This window comes from Mustela putorius, unplaced genomic scaffold (assembly GCF_011764305.1).
Source record: "Mustela putorius furo isolate JIRA1106 unplaced genomic scaffold, ASM1176430v1.1 tig00000925_pilon_pilon_pilon, whole genome shotgun sequence".
Lineage (NCBI taxonomy): Eukaryota > Metazoa > Chordata > Mammalia > Carnivora > Mustelidae > Mustela > Mustela putorius.
This window is the reverse complement of record NW_025421518.1, coordinates 138,091-160,128: the sequence shown is the minus strand read 5'-3', so window position 1 is coordinate 160,128 and position 22,038 is coordinate 138,091. Positions and strand designations below refer to the sequence as shown.

The 22,038-nt window shown below is 35.5% G+C and overlaps 1 protein-coding gene across 1 annotated transcript; it reads right to left on the bottom strand.

The window, feature by feature from the left end:
- Positions 1 to 756: 756 nt before the first annotated feature.
- Positions 757 to 20,510, bottom strand: LOC123393636 (UDP-glucuronosyltransferase 2B31-like). The gene is made up of 6 exons (XM_045086256.1): positions 19,787 to 20,510; positions 16,162 to 16,310; positions 14,372 to 14,503; positions 12,418 to 12,505; positions 5,303 to 5,522; positions 757 to 1,036 (listed from the first exon to the last, which is right to left on the bottom strand). Exons 1-6 carry the CDS (start codon positions 20,508 to 20,510, stop codon positions 757 to 759), a joined length of 1,593 nt encoding a protein of 530 aa, XP_044942191.1.
- Positions 20,511 to 22,038: the final 1,528 nt, after the last annotated feature.

Genomic DNA, 22,038 nt, shown 5'->3' with positions numbered 1-22,038 from the left:
GCAGACTAGTTGCTAAGCCCAGAGCCCAACTCTGAGCTTAGATCTCTTGATCTCACTGCCCTGAGATCATGACCTTTGCTGAAACCAAGAGTCAGAAGCTTAACCAGTTGAGCAGCTCAGTTTTATAACAGGAAAGGGGTAGCTAGTAGATTTCTAAATTCACATACGTTCTGCTGGAAAGTGACAAGCTGGATTAAACCCAACCAAGAACATGCCCTGTTCATAGGTAAGGAGGCTGACACTGGATCTTACTGTGGAGAATTAGTGGTCTTCCAAAACAAAATGGGCGAGTAAATCATTTTACACAGTTTTAACTAACTGTCATTTCTCTAGCAAAGGACAAAACTACAAAATTCTAGCCCCAAATTAAGTTAACATATTCTGATATTTGCACAATAATAGAGATATTGCGAATAGCTTTCATAATGTTCTTGTGTCCATACCCAATGTTTGAAACACAGTTAAGATCTATATTTTTGGAGGGTGATGAGTTATGATTTAGAAAAATAAGTTTCAATAAGTACCCATACGGTTTTATTTTTATTTTATTTATTTTTTTCCAGTTTTCCTTTTGGCATGACATTTCTAACTCCTAAATAGGCTTTAAATCCCTTGAAAGCCGATTTTGATCTGAGAAGCTAAGTGGTGAAAAGTCATTTGTCACAGGAGGAAGAAATTTTCTATCACAGCTTCTTGCTGGAATAAACTGGATGAGTCCCATTTGTGAGGCATACCAGCTTGAGGCCCCCGATGTAACTACTCCTTTTTTTCTTTCTTCCCTCTTTTTGCAAACTTCCGGTAACAGAACAGACAACACTGTGTGGTGACAAATATAGCAGCTGCCACACAGACCAGCAGGAACCCAATCACATCCAGAGAGTGGTACTGGAACCAGGTGAGGTCATGGGAGGCCGGCCTCAGGTGTTTGGCTCCTTTGTGGCGCATGACAAACTCTATCCAGAAGACAGCTCGATCCAAGGGCTTTATAGGCTGGTCGTGGTGAATCCTTGATAATCTCATAGCGTTCTCTTTGTATCTAAACAGAAACATAAAGATACCCACATTGAAAGGAAGCTCATTTGCCTAATCGTATAATTCCCATGTAAGGTTTCTGAAAAGTGCCATACAAATGCTTCAAAATATATGTCACAGAGTTACAGAAGCAGTATGTTTTTTTATTTGGATCCGCACTGGAGATTTGGCATTTAAATTGGAATTTTCCCATCCCCAACTATTCTGAGAAGTGAAAATGGAAGTGCAGTGAGGATAGTTTGGTCTTTTCTAAAGCCTTTTTTTTTTTTTTAATAATTTTTTTTTAAAGATTTTTTTTTTTTTTTTTTTTTTTTTTTTTTTGACAGAGAGAAATCACAAGTAGATGGAGAGGCAGGCAGAGAGAGAGAGGGGGAAGCAGGCTCCCTGCTGAGCAGAGAGCCCGATGCGGGACTCGATCCCAGACCCTGAGATCATGACCTGAGCTGAAGGCAGCGGCTTAACCCACTGAGCCACCCAGGCGCCCCAGTTTGATCTTTTCTAACAGAGGAAATGCTATGGGCCCTTGTAACAGCTGTAGGTGAGATGGTGGGAATGCACTTGTAGAATGACCTCATGAAGTAGCAAAGGGAATTGTGTCATGGTAATTAAAATGCGACCTCACTGGTCCCTGTCTCCACTCTTCTACCCTTTACTCTTTATTTTCCATCATGTAGCCAGTCTGATTTTTGAAACCGAAATCACAGCACTTCCCTGCTCAAAATTTCCATCTCGCTTCTCATTACCTTTAGAATAAAATCCAGCTATGGGTTTTGGCCTATAGGATCTTATAGATATGGGTCCCTGGCAACCTCTCCTCCTGTCACTTTGTCCCATGTACACTCTATTGTAGTCATAAAGGCCTGCTAGGAGTTACTGAAGTTGCCAAACATGTCCTCACTTAAGCACCTTCGCACTTTCTGTCCCCTCTGTCTCTGTGCTGGACACTTCTCCCTGCAACACATCAAAGCTGCTTCTACATGTTGATAGATGACCAGCTTTGTGTTCCATCTCAGACTTTTCTGGGCCACACTATCAAAGCACCCTTAGACATTGGGGATGTGTGTGTGTGTGCATGCGTGTGTGTGCTACTCTTTGAAACCTAGAATTTTGAAATATATTTTCCGTAATAACATTTAAATATATAACATAAGAAAAATGCACATAGTCTTAACTGAATAGCTCATAAATTCAAAATTAGCTAGATTATTATTGTGAAGTGGATATAATAATACACCTACTACTAAGATATTGATATGGGGTATAACATGCTATCCAGGAGGATCCCATCTTCTCTGACCCTTTTAGTCATCATAGATTAGCCTTTATTATTTATGGATCAGAATAACAAGATAACACTCATTTCCTTTTGTCTTTTGTCTAATAGTTGTCGGTTAATTCTATTACTGTATAGTATTCCATTGTTTGGCAACACCACAGAGTATTTCTTCATTTAACGATCAGTGGACATTTGTGTTAACAATTTTTTAGCCGTTATTACTAAAGCTGTCATAAAAATCTTGTGTATTTCTTTAGATTTACATGTTCATACAGTTGTGTGAAATGTGAAAGTGGAATAGCTGAGAAGAAGGTTATTTAGGGCTGTGATTTTTTATTGACTGAATTATGTAGAAGTATATTGCTTAATTTCCAAAATTTAGAGATGTTTCCATTATCTTTCTTTTTGACAGTTTCTAAGTGACTTCCAGTAAGGCTGGACAGTATACTGTTGATGATTTATATTTTCCAAATTTACTCTTGGTATATAGCCCAGCATATGGTTAATTCCAGTATCTATTCCATCCTTGAAATATATGTATTCTCTGTTGTGTTATATATTATGATGTATATGTATGTGGGATAGGTTATATTTCAAATTGAATCCTTTAAACATTTAGGAATTAAGTCATTTCATTATCTTTCTGTCCCTCCATCTTTCCTTTCTTCCTTTCTTCTTTCTTTCTTTTTTGTCTTCTTTTTCTATGTTATTGAGAAAGATGTTTGAAAACTCAATATTATGTCTGTAGAGTTGTGTGTTTGTTCTTTTGTCTATGTCTGCTGCATTTTGATATTTTCATAGTAGGTGTCACCAGGTACTAATTTGTGTTGTTTTGACAGATAAGTCTATGTATCATTATGAAATATGTATCTTTATTTTTATTAGTGATTCTGGAGTACTGTGTCTGATAGTCGCATAGGCACAACATCTTTTTACATGGTTACTGCTAAAATAGATCATTTTCTACATTTGTACTTAAAATCCTCTTCTACATTTCTGTTTGAACATGTCTTATAAACAGTTTATAGTTTTTAAAATGCATTCTGACAATCTTTGTCTTCAAATTATGTAATCTGTTAAAGTTTAATAAATGTGCTAGCATATTTATATTTTTACCTACTCTCTTATTCTCTTTTTTCTGTTCTATTTCCCCAACCTGCCATATATTTTTCTTCCTTCCTTATCTATTTAAATTATTTTATTAATTCATTGTTTTACCATTTTCTTCTTGATAACACATTTTTCGCTATTTCTTTAGATACCCTCCTAATATGTATTTTTTAAATTTTTTATTTCTTTTCAGCATAACAGTATTCATTGCTTTTGCACCACACCAGGTGCTCCATGCAATCCATGCCCTCTCTAAAACCCACCACCTGGTTCCTCCTAATATAATATTAATACTGAGAGTAGTAACAAATACCGAATTCGTGGTTGCTATGCTAATAATACATAATAATAATACATAATAATAATAAAAATACCCACACATTATTTTCCTGTGTAATATAGAAAATTTCTTTATTTGTCTCACCATCTTTAAAAAGTTTTCTATTTAAAGGATACAATCAAGAAAGTGAAAAATCAAGGCAACCAGAATGGAAGAAAACATTAATAAATCATATATCTGTTAATGTGTTATATTCATAACACATAACAAATCCTTTAATAAGGTGAGACAAATAATCAAATTTAAAAATTATCAAATAATTGGAATAGACATTTCTCTAAAGAGGACACATGGATGGCAATTGGTATATGAAAAGATGCTTAATAACTTGGGCTCTAAGGGAAATGCTAATCAAGAGCACAAGGAGAGACCACTTCACACTCACTGGGATGTCTATAATGAAACAGATGATAGGGGCACCTGGGTGGCTCAGTGGGTTAAGCCTCTGCCTTCAGCTCAGGTCATGATCTCGGGGTTCTGGGATCGAACCCCACATCAGGCTCCCTGCTGAGTAGGGATGATACCAGATGATAACAAGTGTTGGTAATGATGTGGAGAACTTGGATCTCCTATACTCAGCTGGTGGAAATGTAAAATGGTGCATCTCCTTTGGATATCAATTTGGCAGTTCCTTACAGAGGAAGGAATGATCAGCAATTCTAGAATTCCAAAAATTTCCTTTCATTTCCAAAAGAAGTAACAAATTTTGTTCATACAATAACATATGTAGTAATATTTATGATTCATAAATGTGGAAATAACCAAAATGTTCATGAACTGATGGATGAATAAATAGATTGTAATTTATCCATACTATAGAATATTATTCATCAATGCAAAACTACCACATCAGTGAAACTTGAAACTCGAAACATGCCAAGTGAAAGAAGTCACATGCAATAGGGCCATGATTTTATGATTCCATTTATATGAAATATCCAGAATACAATTAGTAGAACCAGAAAGTAGATTGTTTACTTAAGGCAAGAGGAATGGGAAATGACTTCTAAGTCATATGCAATTCCTTTTTGGGTTAATGAAAATGTCCCAAACTTAGATTATAGTCATGGCTTCATAATTCTGTAACATGCTACATATGTTTGATTTTTTGTACCTTAAATATTATGGTACATAAATCACATATTATAAAATATATTAAAATAAAAATAAAAATTAATTCGTGGGCAAAAAGTTTTATAGTTTTGGATATTCTTGGTACTGAATTGAAAGTTATTTTACATAACTGAAAAGTCTTCATTCTTTCATTTTAGAAATTCTATCATATTTTTAAATATGTGTCATTACAATTCCATATATAACTTTTGCATTTGCTCTATAGAAAATTGTGGCAGCCCATTAAATCAATGGGGTTAAAAAGCAACGTTGCAAAAAATGTCTGGTTGAAAATAAAGGTAAGTTTAAGATCAGTTACACATATTAATATTTCAAAATTAGTTTCTTAAATACAGGATGAAATGCATAGTCATCATTGATAGAAGAACCTATCTCTAAATACTATTAATGAAAAAAAATATAATACTCACGAAGGGTTATTAATGACCATCCTCAATGCATTGAGCAAATCTGTACTAGACAGTGTGTGGAAATCCAGAATGACAGCTGCTCCCTTGGCCTTCATGTGAGCAAGGTTATCAGGTTGATCCGCAAACAAGGGAATGCCCACCATTGGAATCCCATGGTGGATCGCCTCATAGATGCCATTGGTTCCACCATGAGTTACAAAGGCTTTGGTTTTTGGGTGACCTAGGATTGGATGAATCTCAGCACATTAGTAATTATAATTCTTAGGAAAAAAAAGAGAATTTAGCAACATAAGGCACATAGTATAATAAATATGAAATAGCATTAAAATGTCTTTTAGATGCCAGAGTAAGAAGAGCAAAAGTATGCTGGAGAAGTAAATTAAAATTGGTGTGGCAGTTGTAACTTGAAAAATGGTTATAAGATGGCTGAACAGACAGATTGAAAGGGAAAATTCTGGATAAAGAAGAGCATGTGCAAAAAAAAAAAGAAAAAAAAAGAAATAAAAGAAAAGAAAAGGAGGTGCATGTTAAAACATAGAACATAGTCTCTTAAACAGTAAAGTCACTGAAACTAACATGTAGAGTGTCAAGGCAAAAGGAAGTATGATAGTGGTGGTTCAAGTCAGGGGAAAGAAAGACTGCACTTTATCATGAAATGTATTATGACTTCATGAAAAAGATTATGGTGTTTTCCTGGAGAAAGTGTAGAGTCACTGGGAATAATTTTTCACTAGCACTAAATAGCCATGCAGAATGAGAAATGATAGGAATAAAGTGGGAGAATCAGGAGACGAAGTGATGATCCATTTCGTTATTAAAAATGTATTGGGAGAGGCAAGATGGTGGAAGAGTAAGGGACCTTATTTCATCTTGTCCCTGAATTTAGTCAGATAACTATCAAACCATTCTGACCACCTATGAATTCAACTTGAGATGTAAGAAAAGAACTGCTGAAATTCTACAAGTAGAAAAGTGGGCACTTTTTGCAAGGTGGGAGGTGCAGCAAAATGAATCTGAGGGTATATTCGGAAGATAGATGGTAGGGGGAGGGAGCGTCCACAAGCTGGCTACCAGAAAGTGATTTAGCCCTGGAGGGCAAATTCAGACTCTTCAGAAGTCTGTTCCAGGGAGAGATGTCCCTTCCTGAAAGGTGCCCAGGTGGCAAAGTGGGGCAGAATCCTAGGTGGGACAGTATGGTCTCAGGATCCCTGGGGTCACAGAAAGAATAGGGGTGCGTGGGCTGCAGAATTCCCAATCCATTAGAGGAGAGAAACCAGTTATGTTCAGTGAGACAGAGAGGGGGCTCTCAGCTCAGTTTGCCATAAACTGCAAACTGCACCATGATCAGGTGACCATTCTCTGTGTGGGGGACCTCCAAAGGGCAGAAATGTGGTGACCCTCCCCCTTTCCCTGGGAGGATCAGTGTGGGTGCACACCACAAGGGTCTGCAGTTTGGTACACACAGACCTGAAAACTGCTTATCCCTGAAGACTTGCTGAAGAGAAGGGGCTGTGATCTTTCAGCTCCAGGGCTGGAGACTGGCATGCAGACATTTTTATTTTCATCCTCCAAAGAGGGAGAGAGGGTCTTCAGTGAACAAAAGCCACATAGAGCAATCAGAAAGCTTATACTGAGCCCAACCCCTGGGGTCTGTGGAAATCTGCCCAGGTAAAGATACCTGAGAATCAGTGCAGCTGGCCCTTCCCCTGGAAGACCAGTGGAAACAACAGGGAACAACCAGTTTTTGGAGCACAGAGGACTATAAGACTCCAGCACCGGGAGAAAATATATATAGAATTCAGTTTTTCATCATTTAACTTTCAGTATAAAATCTCTTGTTTTATTCTTTTTTTTCCTTTTCAACTGGTTTCTTTATTTTTTTTCTGTTCCTATCAGTTTAAAATATTGCTTATATGTGTGTGATAGAGAGAGAATGAGCAGGGAAATCGCAGGGGGAACTAGAGAGAAAAGCAGTTTCCATGCTGAGGAGGGAGCCGCATGCAGGGCTTGATCTCAAAACCTGGAAATCATGACCTGAGCCAAAGCCAATAGCTGAAGTGGCTGAGCCACCCAGGCATGCTGACTGGTTTCTCATTTTATCAATTCTTTGTTTTTAAGCATTTTTTAAATTTCATTTTTAAATTTGCATTTTATAGATTTATTCATTTTTGGCTTCCTTGCACTGTTTCAGTTTTATTTTTGTGTTTTTACATGAGTTTTGCTTTCTTTACAATTTTGGGATTTAGTGTCTTCCAACAGACCAAAATACACCCCGAACCAAGTGGATCACCATGTTTTGTCCACCTGAGAGATTATAATCTCTCTCCCTTTTTTTTTTTTTTTTTTTTTTTAATTTTCTGAGCTCTTTGGATTGTCTAGTGTGTGTTTCATTTGATTCGTGGTTGATCTTTTTTGTTTTGTTGTCTCATTCTTCCATTCTTCTTTGGTTAAAATGACTAGAAAGAGGAAATCACAACAAAAGAAAGAACCATAGATGATACTCTCTGCCACAGATATAATCAAAATGGATATTAGTAAAATGCCAGAGCTGCAATTCAAGATAATGATTATAAAGTCTAAGTTGGCTTGAAAAAAACATTAAACACACTATAGAATGTCTTTGTGCAGAAATATAATCTAATAAGGCTTAAAATAAAAATACTTTAACTGAGATGCTATCTAAAATAAATGCTCTTACAGCTAAGGTAAATGAGGCAGAAGAGAGTCAGTGACATAGAGGACAAGATGATGAAAAGGAAGGAAGGAAGCCAGAGAAAAGCAAGAAAAACAACTAATGGACCCAGAGGGTGGGGGAGATTTGATAAATCAGTGATCCTATGAAGCAAAATAATATTAGAGTTTTTGGGGTCTGAGAGGAAGAGGAAGAAAGGTCCATGAGGCATATTTGAGCAAATCATGGCTGAGAATTTCCCTAATCTGAGGAAGGAAACAGGCTTTCAAATCCAGGAGGCACAGAGAACCCCCCTAAAAATCAAGAAAAGTAGGTCAACACCTTGACACATAACAATAAAACTTGCAAATCTCAGAGACAAAAAGAAAATTTTGAAAGCAGCTTGGGGCAAGAGGTCCATAACCTTCAAAAGCAGAGATACTAGACTCAGAGCAGACCTATCCACAGAGATCTGGCTTGCCAGAGAAGACTGGCATCTAATATTTAGTCTGCTAAATAAAAAAAATATAAATCAAGAATACTTTATCCAGCAAGGCTGTCATTCAAAATAGGGAGAGAAAAAGCTTCCAGGACAAACAAATTCAAATAATTTCTGATCATTATACCAACTCTGAAAGTAATATTAAAGGAGATTCTTTAAGTGAAGAGAGAGTCCCAAAGTAACACAGACCAGAAAGGAACAGAGACAATCTATAGAATCGGTGACTTTACAGATAATATAATAGCACTAAGCTCATATCTTTCAATAGTTATTCTGAATGTAAATGGGCTAAATGGACTAACAAAGACACAGGGTATCAGAATACATAAAAAAAGCAAGACGCATCGATATGCTGTCTGCAAGAGACACATTTTTGACTCAAAGGCACTTCCAGATTAAAAGTGAGGGGGTAGAAAAACATTTTTCATCCTAATAGGTATCAAAAGAAAGCTGGGTTGGCAATCCTCATATCAGAAAAATCAAATTTTAAACCAAAGTCTGGTTTGGGATGAAACCCCAAGGATGAAAAGGATGAAGAGAGACACTATCTCATAATTAAAGGGTCTTTCCAATAAGAATATCTAACAATTATAAATATGTATGCTTCTAACTTGGGAGCAGTGACTTATATAAATATATTAATAAACAAATTAAAGTAACACCTTGATAGTAATACAATAATAGAGAATTTCAATATTTCACTCACTGTAATGGACATCTAAGTGAAGATCAACAAGGCAACAAGGGCTTTGGATGACACAGAGGGCCAGATGGGCTTCACAGATATATACAATGCATTCCATCTAAAGCAACAGGATACACATTCTTCTTAAGTGCACATGGAATATTTTCCAGAGTAGATCACATACTGGGTCACATATTGTTTTTCAACCCATACCCAGAGCTTGGGATTACCCCTGGCATATTTTCAGAGCATGATGCTTTGAGCTTGAACTCAATTACGAGAGGATGGTTGGAAGGAACTCAAACATTTGAAGGTAAAAGAGTATCCTCCTAAAGAATGAATGGGTCAACCAGGAAATAAAAGAAGAATTAAAAGTTTCATGGAAACCAATGAAAAGAAAAACATAACTGTTCAAAACCTTTAGGATGCAGCACAGATAATCCTAAGAGGGAAGTACATAGCAATGCAAACCTTTTTCAAAAAAAAAATTAGAAAGGTCTTAACTACACAAGTTAACTTTAAAAAAGCTGGAGGAAGAACAGCAAATAAACCTTACACCAAGCAGAAGAAAAAACAATAACGATTAGGGCACAAATCAACAAAATAGAAACCTAAAGAGTAGAGCAGATCAATGAAACTGGAAGCTTGTTCTTTCAAAGAGTTAATTACATCAATAAATCCCTAGCCACATTATCAAAAAGAAAAAGGACCCAAATTAATAAAATCATGAATGAAAGAGGAGAGATCATGCTCAACACCAAGGAAATACAAATAATTTTAAGTACATATGATGAGCAACTATTTGCCAACAAATTAGGCAATCTGGAAGAAATGGCTGCATTTCTGGAAATGTATAACCTACTAAAACTGAAACAAGAAGAAATAGAAAATGTGAACACACTGATAACCAGGAAGGACACTGAAGTAGTAAGAAAAAATCTCCTAACTAACAAGAGACGAGAGCTGATGGCTTCCCAGGGGAATTCTACCAGACATTTAAAGAAGAAATAATACATATTCTTCTGAAGCTGTTTCAAAAAATAGAAATGGAAGGAAAACTTCTGAACTCATTTCATGAGGCCAGCATTAACTTGATTTCCAAACCAAAGGCCTTACCAAAAAGAATTACAGAGCAATACACCTGATGAACATGGATGCAAAATTTCTCAGCAAGATACTAGCCAATAAGATCCAACAGTGCCTTAAAAGGATTATTCACCACAATGAAGTGAGATTTACTCCTCTGCTGCAAGGGCTGTTTGCACTCACAAACCAATCATTGCAATACATCACATTAATAAAAGAAAGGGCAAGAACCATATATGTCCCTCTCTATCGATGCAGAAAAATCATTTGACAAAACAGCATGTTTCTTGATTAAAACTCTCCACAGTGTAGGCATAGAGGAAACCTACCTCAATATCATAAAAGCCATCTAGGAAAAGCCCACAGTGAATATCATTCTCAATGGGGGGAAAACGGAGCTTTTCCTCTAAGGTCAGAAATATGACAAGGATGCCCACTCTCATCATTTTTGTTCAACATAGTACTGGAAGTCCTAGCCTCAGCAGTCAGACAACAAAAAGAAAATAAAATGCATTCAAATTGGCAAAGAAGAAGTCAGACTCTCACTCTTTGCTGATGACATGATACCTTATGTGGAAAACCCCAAACACTCTATCCCCAAATTGCTGGAACTGATGCAGGAATTCAGCCACGTGGCAGGAAATAAAATCAATGCACAGAGATCCGTTGCATTTCTATACACTAACAATGAGACAGAAGAAAGAAATTTGGGGGTCTATCCTATTTAAAATTGCACCCCAAACCATAAGATACATTGGAATAAACCTAACCAAAGAGGTAAGGGATCTGTACACTAAAAATTACAGAAGACTTGTGAAAGAATTTGATTTGAGGAATACACAAAGAAGTGAAAAAATATTCCATGCCCATGGATTAGAAGAATAAATGTTGTTAAATAGTCTATGGTACGCAGGACAATCTACACATTCAGTGCAATCCCGAGAAAAATACCATCAACAATTTTCAAAGAGCTGTTACAGATAATCCTAAAATTTGTATGGTTCCAGAAAAGACCCCAAATATTGAAAAAGAAATGTTGAGAGAGGAATATTGAAAGGAATGTTGAAAAAAGGAATGTTGAAAAAGAAATCCAAAGTTGGTGGCATCACAATTCTGGACTTTAAGCTCTATTACAAAACTGTAATCATCAAGATAGTGTGGTATTGGCACAAAAACAGATATTTAGACCAATGGAAAAGAGGAGAGAACCCCAAAATGAACCCTCAACTTTATGGCCCACTAATCTTTGACAAAGCAGGAAAGAATATGCAATGAAAAAAGGACAGTCTCTTCAATCGATTGTGCTAGGAAAATTGGACAGCCACATGTAGAAGAATGAAACTGGACTATTTCCTACACCATTGACAAAGATAAACTCTGAAGGAGCACTGCTATAACCCCCAGTGTTTATAGCAGCAATGTCCACAATAGCCAATCTGTAGAAAGAGCTGAGATATCCATGGACAATGAGTGGATAAAGATAAAGTGGTATATTTATTCAATGGAATATTACTTAGCCATCATAAAGGTTGAATACCTACCATTTACACTGACATGGATGGAACTGGAGAGTATTATGCTGAATGAAATAAGTCAGTCAGAGAAAGACAATAATCTTATGCTTTCACCCATATGTGGAATGTGAGAAACAGCACAGAGGATCATGGGGGAAGGAGGGAAAACAGAATGGAAAGAAATCATACAGGGAGACAAACCTATGGTGTACTATAGTTTACCCTTATAGGGAGCAAACCAAGGGTTGCTGGAGGGGAGGTAGCTGGGGGATGGGGTAATTGGGTGATGGACATTAGGGAGGGCATTTGATGTGGTAAGCACTGGGTGTTACATGCAATTGATAAATTATTGAACAGTACAACTGAAACTAATGATGCACTCTATGTTGGCTATTTTAAATTAAAAATTAGAAAATTACGCTTGAGAAGTAACTACACCTGAAATAAGGATACTTTGATTCTGGTCATAAGGAATGTGGCTGTGTATAATAACATCCCGTATCTGATCTTTCCCCCCCCGAGCACAGCAAAATAAATGTAATGAAGTTAAGTTTTGTTTTTGAATTTTTCCAATAATGAATGCTCAATCAATTTATTTCTTGGGAACTTTTATTTTGTTTAGCATTACATTTAATTCACTGCTTTCCATATTCTTACCAAGAAGGTCATTCTGGGGGATCCAGTCATACAGCCGAGTATTTGGTCCTAAGTTGTCTGGTTTCTTGCCAACAAATCTCCATAGAACCTGTTAAAGAAAACCCCTTATTTCATGAGTTGAAACTTTGAAGTTATAGCATATTAGAATTTTAAAGAAATTAAGAGATAATCTAGCTAGACCCCATTCACTAACTGATAAATAATAGGACAAAAATATTATAAATACCCACATTTTTTACTTATTTTTACATTCAATCAAGTATGAATGTAATCAAGATGTTTCACACATAGTGATTAGACAAATGAGATTAATGTGACAAATATAAGTATTTAAGAATTTTTTAGTCAGTTACAATTCTAGTGCAAACAAATCAGAAATTACTAAGTTCTACACATTCGCTTTGTTTTATCTATTGTAACCGCTATCAGCTTCCAATGTAATATTACCTATTTATTTCTTTAAAATGTTACAGGAGGGAGTTCATGTATATCCACTTGTTCCATATGTTATTTTACTAGAGTTTTACATCTTTTGATATACAAAAAAGCTAAGTATGCAATCTGTTGTTTGTGAGAAATAAATATTTCTGCTTACCAGTAATTTATTAATATAAATAACTTCTCTTAGTACCTATAATTTCTTTTACATTACTAATTTTTAGACACTAAATCCAAGAAAAAGGTAATTTTTTACATGAATCTAGATTATTATTACTATTTCTTGGTTTGCAAATTCTTTAAATGTTACAAAGAAGAGCCTATTGGAACTTCAGAAATAACAGTGCAGTTGTTGAAAAACATCCCAAACTGTGATGATGATACATTTTATTTAACTGATTCTTAACACTTCAGAGATGTAGTACAAAACATTGATAACATGAATTAATATGAGTTCTATACCCAAGCAATTTTCATTCCCAGTACCAAAATAGATTTGTTTTAGAATTCCCCAGCAATCCACATAAACTGGATGATGGTTTACATTGGTTAACATATATTTGTTATGTGAATGTTCAAGTAACATTAGATATTAAGTGAACATTAGCATAAAAAGAAACTATATCAGTAAACCAAAAAGTAGTTCATACATACCCAAATACTCCAGGTGTTTTCTATATACCGGAAAATAATTTATTACTATATTTTACATAGAGGCATCTGAAACTTTCCCTTCCTAGGCGTGTTTCTGGTTGACTCCTTAATATATTTCCATTTCCTTCCTTAATCAGGTGAAGTTACTATTCTGGCAAGTTAAAGTCCTTTTGGAACCACTATTACTAAGCACAGGGTCACCTTGAAGGGGTGGACTCATCTCCTCCCTTTTCATTTATTTTACTCTTAACCTGTTCCACTCCACCATTCATGTCAGTTTTTCTCTTTCCCTGAATCACTTAGGCTGGATGATTGCCAAAACATAGCTTGGTGTGCCCTGGGCATCCTTTCTCTGAAGAGCATACTGAGTTGGCTTTCCTCGAAAAGCTAGTGGAAGGAAAAGTAACCTGGATTATCCAGCAAGCATAAACTGCATGAAGCTTTTCAGACTTTTATAGTTCCTGGTTAACATAACTGTTGAAATTTAACTCCTTTCAGAGAACATCTATGAGTTTTTCAGTGCCCTTGAAAATCCTTTAAGGAAAAGGAGTGAATGACAGGACAAAATTGGTGATTTCTGCATCTGTCCGTGATATATTATAATAGCAAATGTTAACACTGTATCGCCTAAATATATTCCTCCTAAATATCTTTCTTTCTGATCTCAGTGTTAATGCCAAAGTTATTGTCAAAACACCTTCTGTACTACTTTACCATCTGCCATGTATATTTTGCTCATATCTGAGATATATTGGAGCTGTCATCATGGTTTCCATGTCATGAAAGAAAGGGCAAACAAACTCTTTACACAGTTTAAGAGACTCATTAAGTAGTTGTATAGGATTAAGTTACTCTATCTAACCTTTTGTGGAATCTGTGCAAGGGCTGATGCAATCACATTGGCTTTTTCCTCTGGCAGGTTAGTGATCATAGACCCTAGTGTAAACACCACAATACCATTTTCTCCAGAGCTCTGGACAAACTCTTCCATTTCCTGTGAAGAAAGAATTTGTTCCATTACAAAAGAGGAACACCACAGCAAACACTATTAAACAAATTTCTACAGGGGTGCCTGGGTGGCTCAGTCAGTTAAGTACCTGATTTAACCTCAGGTCATGATCTCAGGGTTGTAAGATTGAGCCCTGGGTCTGGCTCTACACTCAGTGGAGAATATGCTGGGTCTTCTGTCTCTCCCTCTTCTCCCCTCCCCTATCCCCCATCACTCTCTCTCAAATAAATAAATCTTAAAAAAAAAAAAAATCTTCAAACAGCAAAAGAGAGATACCAAATAGTATCAGGAGTTTTAGAGTAATGTCTGTTTTTATCTTTAAATTGTGGTGAAATACACAAAAAATTGACCATTTTAACTATTCCTGGGCATGTAGTCAATAATGTCTATATTTACACTGCTGGGTAACAAATCACCAGAATTTTTCATCTTGATAAACTGAAATTCTGTGCTCATTATATAACAATTCCCCATTCCCTCCTTCACCATCTTTAGCAACCATCATTATACTTTGTATTTCTATGAATCTGACTAATTACATCTCCTATCAGTGGAATCATACCATATCTGTCTTTTTGTGATTACCCCCTTTCACTTTCTATAACATCCTGAAGCTTTTCCACCTTAGAGTATGTGTTAGACGTCTCTTCTGTTTTGTGACTAATATTCCATAGTGTGTAAATACATTATATTTATGGATTTATCTGTTCTGGACACTTGTGTTAGACTGAACAGAATATTTGCTACTTTTACCTCAGGATTCAGACTTTGAGAAAGTTACCATACACACTTAAACATTTTGTAATCAAAATTGGTATTAGGTTAACCCTCAAATAAGATCTTAGTTTCATCTTATTGCCAATAAAAAGTGGACAACAAGATTTTGAAAAGACCATAAAATCATTCAGTAAGGGATGCTTGTTTTTCTTATGTCTTAAAGGTAAAGTATCATCTTAAAACATATTACCTTATTGCTTTCTTTCATAAAGTTTCATCTTATACATTAACAGAATTATTTTGCAATTTTATACTATAAATATTTTTCAGCTCTAAGTGGTTGAAATTATTTGGTCCTTATTAAATATGCAGGATTTGTGGTACTTATTATGTACAATATGCAGTTTTTTCTGTACTCATTTTGTCAGTCAGCTATTATGTTCCCCCAAAGATCCTTTTTTTTTTTTTAAAGATTTTATTTATTTGTTTGTCAGAGGGAGAGAGCACAAGCAGACAGAGTGACAGGCAGAGGGAGAAGCAGGCTCCCTGCTGAGCAAGGAGACCAATGTGGGTGTCTATACCAGGACCCCAGGGTCATGACCTGAGCAGAAGGCAGCCCCTTATCTGACTGAGCCACACAGGCATCCCTCTCCCAGTGTTCTTTACTGAGTTTTTGTCTAGCCTTGATATGTGGCAGAAAACATATGTTCTCATCATTTAAGCAAACCCATTAATGCTCTAATATGTCAAGCCTTGGGATCTCAAATGAGGAATTGTGTAAATGTTGGAGTGACAGCAAGTGAACATTGGATTTGACTCCAGATATCGTTTGAACACACAAACATTGTTGAAGAATGATATTTCTAAGTAAAATACTGGTTAAATGCCTCTGAGCAAATAAAACAAAAGAGACAGGAATCACTTACCTTAGGCAGGGGTTTGGCAGGTTTACAGTGGAGTCCTCCAACAAACTCAACATTTGGTAGCAATGGGCGAGGAAATTCAATATCCCAGTAGGTTCGAATGAGCCATATTTGAGCCTTTCCCCTTAACTCAGATAATGTAGTGGGTCTTCCTGAAGGGGGAAAAAAAGCAAAACAAACATCACATTAGTAAGAGAAAGGAGAAAAATCACATGATCATTTACATATATGCAGAAAAAGTATTTGACAAGGTACACATACATTCGTGATAAAAACTCTCAACGATGTTGATTTAGAGGGAACACACCTCAACAAAATAAAGGCCTTATACGGAAAACCCACAGTGAACATCATATTCAATGGGGAGCAGCTTAGAGCTTTATTCCAAAGTCAGGAACAATAGAAGAACATCCACTCTTACGAGTTTTATTCAATGCAGTACTATATGTTCTGGCTATAGCAATCAGACAACAAAAAGAAAGGAAATCCATTCAAATTGGTAAGGAATAAGTAAAACTTTCGCTATTTGCAGATGGCATGATATTATAGAAAACCCTAAAGAAAGAGTTAGTATCCAAAATATATAAAGAACTTACATAACTCAATACCCCAAAACCAAATAATTAAATTTAAAAAAATGGATAGAAGATGTGAACACACATTTCTCCAAAGAAGGCATACACTGGGCCAACAGACACATGAAAAGATGCTCAACACCACTCATCATCAGGGAAATGCAAATCAAAACTCCAATGAGATATCACCTCACATCTTCAGAATGGCTAAAATCAAAGCCACAAGAAACAAGTGTGGAGGTTTCTCAAAAAGTTAAAAATAGAAGTACCTTATGATTCAGCAATTGCACTATTAGGTATTTACCCAAATCATACAAAAATACTTATTCAAAGGGATACATGTACCCCAATGTTTACAGCAGCATTATCTACAGTAGCCAAATTATGGAAACAGCTTAAGTGTTCATCAGCTGATCAATGGCTACAGAAGAAGTGGTATATTCATACAATGAATATTACCCAGCTATAAAAAAAGAATGAGTTCTTAAAGCACCCAGCTGGCTCAGTTGGTTAAGCATCCAACTCTTGGTTTTGGCTCAGGTCCTGATCTAGTGGTTGTGGGATGGAGCCCCAAGTGGGGCTCTGTGCTCAGTGTGGAGTATACTTCAGATTCTCCCTCTCTCTTTCTTCCACTCTCTCTCCCTCTCAAGGAAAGAAATTAAATATTTTTCTTTAAAAAATGAAATCTCACAATTTGCAGTGACATGGATGTAGCTAGAGACTAGTATGCTAAGTAAAATAAGTCAGTCAGAGAAAGACAAATACCATATGATTTCACTCATATGTGGAATTTAAGAAACGAAACAAAGGAGCAAAAGACAAAGATAGACAAACCAAGAAAAAGACTCTCAACTATAAAGAACAAACTGTTAAGAGGGGCAGTGGGTAAGTGGATGGTTTCAATAGATGATGAGGGATTAAGGAGGGCACTTCTGACGGGCACAGAGTGATGTCCAGAGTTGTTGAATAACTATATTGCACACCTGAGACTAATATAACACTCTCAGTTAACTATACTGGAATTAAAATGAAAACAATGCAAAATAAAATTAAATAAATAAATAAGTAAAAAAACCCTACAGCAAACAGTAGGTAGTGGAAATGAGGTAATGGTAATCGTAATGGTAATGTAATGTGAATATACTAGGGAATTTTCTGAAAGGAATTTGGAAAAATTTAGTTAAAAATGTTGAAAAGTATTTGTAGTTTGATAATAGAACACCTATATGATACAAACATCTATAATGATGCAAATATATATTTACATATTTATATATGTTGTTCATATGTATATATGAAAGACAAAGTGTAAGTCTCATTTCTAATATCACAGTAGTGCATTCACAATCATAAACAATTATTAAACCTAAGCCACTATCCAAGTAAACATACATTTATTTCCTTTGATATGCTGCAAATGTAATAGATGTAAATGTAAACAATTATTTGAGCTCCCCAATCAATTAAGCAATGGAAACACCTTCCTCAGAGTACTCAGTCTCATTTCTATAATTTAGCAAGTTATTCCCTAGATCCTAGATTTTCCAAGAAAACATGAGATTTTAAAGTACAGCTTGACTCCTTGTACTTACCATTGCACTTGGTTCACATTAGAAGCATAATAATATCTGTGTATTAAATAATATTTGCAAATAACAGCTGGAATATTTTCATCAAGTATGGAAATAGATATGTGCACTATTAATTTTGACTAATTTTTTCTTTAATGCAGTAACATATGTGAACTATTAATGTGTATGTGCTCCCTTCAACAAGATTTTAGGCCTTTAAAGCATGATTTATAAGCCCTGGTGAAAGAATTTGTGATCATTAGAAACTTCTATCATAGGTTCCTGAGTCTGGGATAGAGCCAATATTTCTTCCAGTTATGAAGGAATCTGAGGTAATATGACAAAACATTTTTATTTTTAATTAAAAAAGGGAAACAAGTGGAAATAATATCCTTAATACTCTATAGACAGTTGTACGAGAAAAATGTGACTCCTCAATTAGCATCTCTGCTTTCATCAAGATAGTGACATTTCTAATGTATTTTTTAAAAAAGATTTTATCTGTTTTACAGAGAAAGCAGAAGCAGGGGAAGAGACAGGCAGAGCAAGAGGGAGGAACAGGCTCCCTGCTGAGAGAGAGCCCAATTCAGGGCTCAATCCGAGGACCCTGGGATCATGACCTGAGCCGAAGGCAGACGCTTAAACAACTGAGCCACCCAGGAACCCTTCTAATGCCTTTTTTTTTTTTTTTAATGGGAAAAGTAAAGTAAAATGGATATGTAGGAAATAGGCACAGCAGAGAGAATTTTTAAGGCAGTGAAACTACTCTGATATAATAGTGGTGTATACATATTATAAATTTGCTAAAACCTATAGAATATACACCACCAAAAGCGAACTCCACTATAAATTATAGACTTTGGATGGATAATAACGTGTCAGTGTAGGTTCATCAGTTGTAACAAATGTACCACTCTGGTGGGGATGCTGATAATGGGGAACCTTATGCATGTGTGGGGGCAAGGGTTATCTGGGAAATCTTGACTCCATATGCTGTCATTTAAAATTATTCTAAAAAGTAAAGCATATCAAAAGTAATATTTTCAACCTGTATTTAATAAATAACAAAAGAGGTTTAAAACACTTTATCCAGAAAGATTTAAAAAAATTAAATTATTACAAACAAACACACAATGAATAGATATGTAATTGCTTCAAGAAATCCTTAGTGCTTTAATTTGTGGTTATTGAATTCCTGGATATTGATTCCTCAATTTTGATATTGATTTGATATTGATTTTGATATTGATATTGATATTGATTCCTCAATATTGATATTGATTCCTCAATAATGGATGACATAGTTGGAACTGGTCATGTCATATAAGTGTTTCCATAATATTTGTGAGACTGGAAGATCATTTTATATTATCCTTTCATCATTTCATTTATAAAAGACAAATTCCTCTGACTTAATAGAAACTCACCTTCCTGTGCACTAGGAATTAAGACTTCATTCTACCAATTAGAAACATGACTTACCTAGAACTTCACTGTAAAACTGATCCCAACTCTTCTCATTAAGTGCTTGGAACCAAAAGTCAAAATAAAGCACATATATCATGTTTTTTACTCTTTCCATGAATGTCATTTGACCACTTAATTCTGACAAAATAACAGGCACATAGGACGGAGGGAAAGAAAGTCCTCCGCTTTGCTTTTCAAATGCATAGCCAGGAGAGAAGCGAAGACTGTACACTAAAGGTATTCTAAGTAGCTCAGCCAGCAGCTCACCACAGGGTCCAACGGTGTCTGCAAGAATGACATCAAACCTCGATTCTTGTAGTTTGGTCATGAGCTTCCTGTTCAAAACTGCATCTTCACAGAGCTTTTGAAGACAGTCAGAAAATTTCCACATAATTTCTTGCATTTGTGAAAAATATGTCCAAAATGTGTCTCTTGGCAAGTTATATATCCACATATCGAGCATTTTGTTGAAAAAATCCTTAAAATCATCTTTAAGTATGGATGCAGGGAAAATCTCATATTCGATAGCAGAAGATTCATTTGGATTAACAAGAATGGAAGCTGAAGATGTCAGAACAGTCACTTCGTGACCTCTCTGGACAAGTTCATCGAGCATTGTCTTTATATTGATCCAGTGGCTGTATTCTGTGGGCCACACCAGCACCTTTCCACAACTCCCAGAGCTGAAGAAACAACTGAGCTGTAGCAACAGCAGAACGGAAATCCACTGTGTAGACATCCTGGTGGAATGCAATGTTTCTTTGCAAATTCCAGTTTCCTTGTCCCATTGCTTGTATTTATAGTCAAGGAGAAATCACTCAGTAAGTTAAAGTATAACTCTTACCTTTCAAAGTAAACAGATTATGTGAACAGATTATTTGGATGGCAAATGGAAAAAGGTAAAGGCAGATGATTTCATCTGTACACAAATGTGTTTAGTATTTGTTGATGCTTATAAATTCTATCATCTAGCTTAGAGCCAATGACCTAACATGTGCAAGTCACCCATCTTATGTAATATATTTTGGAAGAATGTCAGTGCCAGTGGTGAGAGGTCACTGTCTGCAGTCCCAGTGACAGAAGAATTAAAGTTATTTTACAGATGAATATTATTTCTTGGATATTATGGTTCAAGAAATTTTTGTTTTGTTTTGTTCATAAAAATTTGGTTGACATGTAATTCATATGCTATATAATTGTCAGATTTTAAGTGTACAATTCAGTGGTTCATAGTATATTCACAGAATTGTGTGACCACTATGATGATCAATTTTTGAGCACTTTTGTCACCCCAAATGGGAACTTTAACCTCTAATGAAATGCATTTTCTGCATCTCTCAGCCTTAGTCAACATTTTATCTACTTTTTGTCATATTTACCATCTGTTCTGTGCATTTCATATAAATGAAATTATACAACATGTTGTCTTTTGTGACTGGCTCCCTTAATTAGCATAATCTTTTATGTTAGGAATTTGTTTTCTGACTTTATTGAGATATCGTTATTATAGCATTGTGCATGTTTAAGGTGTACAACATGCTGACCTGCTTCACTTATATACTTTGAAATGTTTGCACCACAGGATTATTTAACACATCCAACACCTCATGATTTTGTGTGTGTGTGTGTGTGTATGTGGTGAGGGCTTTTTAAAAATCTTTTTTTATTACTTTTTTTAAAGCATAGTTAACACACAATGTTACATTAGTCTCAGGTTATGACATAGTGACTCAGCAAGTCTACTATGCTATTCTCACAAGTGTAGATTCCATTTGTCAGTACACAACTATTACAATAACCTTGACTATATTCCTTATGTTATACCTTTTATCCTCCTGACATTCATTTAATAACTGGAAGCCTGTATCTCCCCCACTCTCCTTACCCATTTTCCTTTCCTTCTCTTGTTTTTTTTTTTTTTAAGCAACCATCTGTATTGATGAGTCTTTCTGCTTTTGTTCTTCTTCTTCTTCTTCTTTTTTTTTTTTTTTAGGTTCCATATGTAAGCGGTAACATATGATATTTGTCTTTCTCCCTCTGACTTACTTCTTTCAGCGTGATACTCTTACAGTCTGTCCATGTTATCACAAATGGTAAGTTAACTTTTTTTTTACAGTGGAATAATATTGCATTGTCTACATATACTACATCTTCTTTAAATATTGATTTATTAACAGACACTTGGGTTGCTTCCATATGCTGGCTATGGCAAATAATGCTACAATAAACATAGAGTGTATATACCTTTTTGAAGTAGTGTTTTTGTT